The sequence below is a fragment of the Plectropomus leopardus genome, unplaced genomic scaffold (genome assembly GCF_008729295.1).
Source record: "Plectropomus leopardus isolate mb unplaced genomic scaffold, YSFRI_Pleo_2.0 unplaced_scaffold7821, whole genome shotgun sequence".
NCBI classification, from domain to species: Eukaryota; Metazoa; Chordata; class Actinopteri; order Perciformes; family Serranidae; genus Plectropomus; species Plectropomus leopardus.
This window is the reverse complement of record NW_024686144.1, coordinates 1-1015: the sequence shown is the minus strand read 5'-3', so window position 1 is coordinate 1015 and position 1015 is coordinate 1. Positions and strand designations below refer to the sequence as shown.

At 47.2% G+C, this 1015-nt stretch overlaps 1 protein-coding gene across 1 annotated transcript; it reads right to left on the bottom strand.

Moving 5' to 3' along the window:
* Positions 1-227: 227 nt before the first annotated feature.
* LOC121940177 (zinc-binding protein A33-like) lies at positions 228-1009 on the bottom strand. The gene is made up of 2 exons (XM_042483008.1): positions 602-1009; positions 228-502 (listed from the first exon to the last, which is right to left on the bottom strand). The coding sequence occupies exons 1-2, from the start codon at positions 828-830 to the stop codon at positions 276-278; spliced, it is 456 nt and encodes a 151-aa protein (XP_042338942.1). The 5' UTR covers positions 831-1009; the 3' UTR covers positions 228-275.
* Positions 1010-1015: the final 6 nt, after the last annotated feature.

Sequence of the window (1015 nt, the reverse complement as noted above, 5' to 3'; positions counted from 1 at the left end):
AACAGCATCAAGCGGGATGAATACTTCTGTGCATCACCATGACGACCAACATCAGGACGACAAAGTCACGTGTTCCTCAAAGAGTCCAAAATTCAGAACGTCTTGAAAAACACAAAATGATTTCTGTCCATCATCATCATCATCACCATCACCACCATCATCATCATCACCATCACCATCATCATCATCATCATCATCACCATCACCATCACCATCACCATCATCATCATCACCATCATCATCATCATCATCACCATCATCATCACCATCATCATCTATTCTTTCTGCTCCACAGTCACAGAGAGTTTCGCTGGTAAAATCTTGAGTGTGACTGCATCCTTAGCTCTAATGTATGGAAACACCCTCTCAGTGAAAGTGTGTGTGAAGGTGTGTATGTGTGTGTTAGTATCAGGATCAGAGAATGACAGCTTTCCTCCGTTCCAGTCCAGATTCACTCGGATCCTCTGAGGCTGCTTCTGCACCACGAGAGCAGTTTTTAGACCTGATGGGGAGTCAGATGAGTATTTACCATTAAAAAACGATATTGTCCATAATCCAGACTCTATGAGTCCCTTCCTCTGGACAGACTCTGCTAACACACCCAGTGACCAGCGTTTATTGTCTCCGACCTGGACGTCCCAGCTGTGTGTCCCTGACTTAAAGCCCTCAGAGCCGAGGACAGAGCAGTACCTATTAAACCTCTCTGGATTATCAGGAAGCTGCTGTCTCTTTCCTGCTCTCACGCTGGTCAGATCCTCAGACAGGACAAGTCTTGAACCAGCAGTGTTTGGGTCCAGAATCAGAGGACTGTAGGAGACCATGTCCTTCATCTTGTTCCAGATGTTGAAGGTGAGGTTGCCCAGGTGTTTGGCCTCGTCTATCAGAGCTCCTGAGAGCAGCTGTGGATCCTCCAGCAGGGGGCGCTGCTGGACTCTGGTCTGAAGGTGAATTGTCCTCCGTCTCTCCGTGTGTGTGTCAGTGTATCGTCTCAGTGAGACAGAATAAAAACCTGTTT

What these genes read in the sequence shown, in the direction of transcription:
- LOC121940177 (XM_042483008.1), bottom strand. Translation starts at nt 830, where the DNA reads ATGAAGGACATGGTCTCCTACAGTCCTCTGATTCTGGACCCAAACACT. An exon ending in CAATAAACGCTGGTCACTGG is followed by an intron (nt 503 to 601) that starts GTGTGTTAGCAG and finishes ACTCCCCATCAG; the next exon opens with GTCTAAAAACTGCTCTCGTG.